The sequence below is a fragment of the Tupaia chinensis genome, unplaced genomic scaffold, assembly GCF_000334495.1.
Source record: "Tupaia chinensis unplaced genomic scaffold, TupChi_1.0 Scaffold150299_1, whole genome shotgun sequence".
Classification (NCBI taxonomy): Eukaryota; Metazoa; Chordata; class Mammalia; order Scandentia; family Tupaiidae; genus Tupaia; species Tupaia belangeri.
Window position 1 is genome coordinate 1 of NW_006210138.1, and position 2,710 is coordinate 2,710.

Below are 2,710 nucleotides of genomic sequence, written 5' to 3' on the forward strand. Positions count from 1 at the left end.
GGGGGGGGGTAGGGAGGAGGCGGGATCTTCCACCTGGACTCCCCCTTCAAGAACTGGTCAGATATAAGGCCCTGTGGCCCCTTTTCCTCCCCAGTCTCTTCTGTTTCCTTCCCCTCTGCCCCAGCAGTTACCACCCCAGAGTACTCCCTGCTCCCTACAGATGGCTCCATAGGAGGAAACATGCCTTCATCCCAGTCCTGATGTAAGGGATGAGCCTTTGGAAATCAGGGCCTCCTTCCTCCTAGTGCCTCCAAGGGTGACCGTGCTCCCCAAGTCTCCAGTGGAGCTGGGCCAGCCCAACATCCTCATCTGCATCGTGGACAACATCTTCCCCCCTGTAATCAACATCACCTGGTTACGCAATGGGCACGAGATCACCGAGGGGGTGTCCCAGACCAGCTTCTACTCCCAGCCTGACCATTTGTTTCGCAAGTTCCAGTACCTGACCTTCGTGCCCTCAGCCAAGGATGCCTATGACTGCAAGGTGGAGCACTGGGGCCTGGACGGGCCGCTCCTCAAGCACTGGGGTATGGAGTCCCCTCCCCAGCCCACCACTCTAGACCAAGTTTCCTTTACTCTAGAATCCCTTTGCTCTACCCCCTGACCCTCCTTTCTCTCCCAGAGCCCCCAGTGCCAACCTTGCTGCCAAACACCGCAGAGACTCTCGTCTGTGCCTTGGGCCTGACCGCTGGCCTGCTGGGCTTCCTCGTAGGCACCTTCCTCATCATCACAAGCACACGTCTGCCCAATGGCCCCAGGTACAGAGTCCCCTGGAGGAAAATGAATGACTCTGACAAGGATATTGGTGGATAATCAGACTTTATGGGGAAGTTGGGGGTCAGGAAAGGGTTAGACAAGTAGTGGGTAGAGAATAGAAAGGCAGAGATGGAGTAAGGAAGATTTGGGAGGAGGTGGGCATTCAGAGATAGGATCCTAGAATCATTGTGAGTTTGGATCTTAATCATGTGTTTTTTTTTCTTTTCTTTTTTCTATTTTAGATAATGATCCTTCTGAAGCAAACCAATTGTAGGAAACAGCCTGCTATTTCCTTGCAGGATTTTAACAACCCTTGCATGCATGCTCAGTGACACAGTCTACTCTGTATACCCTACTGTGCTGACTTTGAATGGGATTGACCTCTGTCCTATAGGTCACCTCCTTCTGACCCCAGGACTCATGGTAGGACATGCAGGGCACCAACTACCTCCCCTTCTGACCATGGCATGCACATACACACACATACACACACACACAATCCTTGCTTTACCCAAGGCTCTGGATAGCAGCACTAACTTTTCCAATGGTGTTTGCACTGTATCCTTTTTGCCAGGTCTTGGCCAGCTATCCCAGGGTGTGTGAGATGCTGGGACCTGGAAGAGGGGTCCTGGGTGACCAATGAGCATGACCACGTGGACTGGAGATTTGTAACTAAGTAACAATGTGTATTATTTTGTGAATGGGTCATTTCACAAAGACTTCTCAGAATCTGCTTCCTGAATTAAGATTTGCCTTGCAATGGATGAAAAAGTATTCTGTCCTTTGTAATTCCCTCAACTTAGGACAGTCCTGAAGGCACTTGGAAAGGGAAGGTTCATGGGGATTCCACTCCTATCTGGATTTATTCTGTATGACGAAGCCACTGGCGTCCAGCTATGTTCTACATCATCTCCTTTTCAACATTTCCTGAAGGCCCATGCATGACAGAGAGAAGTCCAAGGCTTAGAAAAGATGCTACTTCCCTCAATGGGGTCAATTATATCAGGTATGGGGGTAGCAGAGTAGACCTGGAAGATGTGTGGTAGGAGAGGAGCTCTAAGAGAGTTCCATGTGAACATTTTCTAATTACGTGGCCCGGGAGATTTTAGTTTACTGCAAAAAAAAAAAAAAAAAAAAAGAAAAAAAAGAAAAAAACACATAAAGAGATCAGTAACCATACAATACAGTTATGTCAAGTTTATATCTATGTACGAGATACAGATTGGTCATTTTCAAGCCAGAATGCATGTAAGAATCACTTGGAAGCCTTTTAAAAGTAACATCACCCAAAAGTAATCAGGGTCTTGGGGTAGGGAAGAGTGGTGGCAGGGAGTCTACAATTTTTTTTTTCTTCATGGGAGAAAGAGCAGAGTCTTGCTGCATCACAGTTGTCCTGTCCCAGCCTCCCAATTAGCTAGGATTATAGGAGAACTGGAATGTTCAGGTTGGCCTGGGAACTGAAACTAGGTTTCTACTGTGGCTTCCAGCCTCCAAGTGGTGGCTGTGTGACCATCTCAACTAGGCCAAGGAGTGTTATTTTAAACATGTTCTTGATGATTCTGATACAACCATCCTGGACTTCGGCTCTGGTCTGGTAACTGGGACCCATTGACACAATCTGATGGTACTGGAGGTCATTGGAAGGGGATCCCTGAGGTGAACCAGAAGGCTTTCTGGAGAATCTGGGTCTGTTGGGGCATCAACATGATCAAAATACAAGTAAGTAGGGGCAAGATGGGGGTTTGAATTGTGAGCATTTGCTCTTGGAAAGGAAGGAAACTAAGAGATTATAGGAACTTGGTGGGCTTCCCAAGAGAGAATGAATTGGAAGAAATCAATGACCAGGGGAAGACTGACGGAAGTGGGAATTGTCTTGGTCAATGTTTTTGTTTGCCAGTAACATAAATCCTCTTTGATCATGTTCAAAGTAGAGGATATTTACAATAAAGGAATG

General features: G+C 47.5%; 1 protein-coding gene across 1 annotated transcript; it reads left to right on the forward strand.

Moving 5' to 3' along the window:
• Positions 1–172: 172 nt before the first annotated feature.
• LOC102493443 (HLA class II histocompatibility antigen, DO alpha chain-like) lies at positions 173–1,894 on the forward strand (the record flags this gene model as incomplete). Its single annotated transcript, XM_006172057.3, has 3 exons — positions 173–527; positions 623–758; positions 999–1,894. Coding segments are annotated over 3 exons (495 nt in total), but the record flags the coding sequence as incomplete, so codon positions are not given.
• Positions 1,895–2,710: the final 816 nt, after the last annotated feature.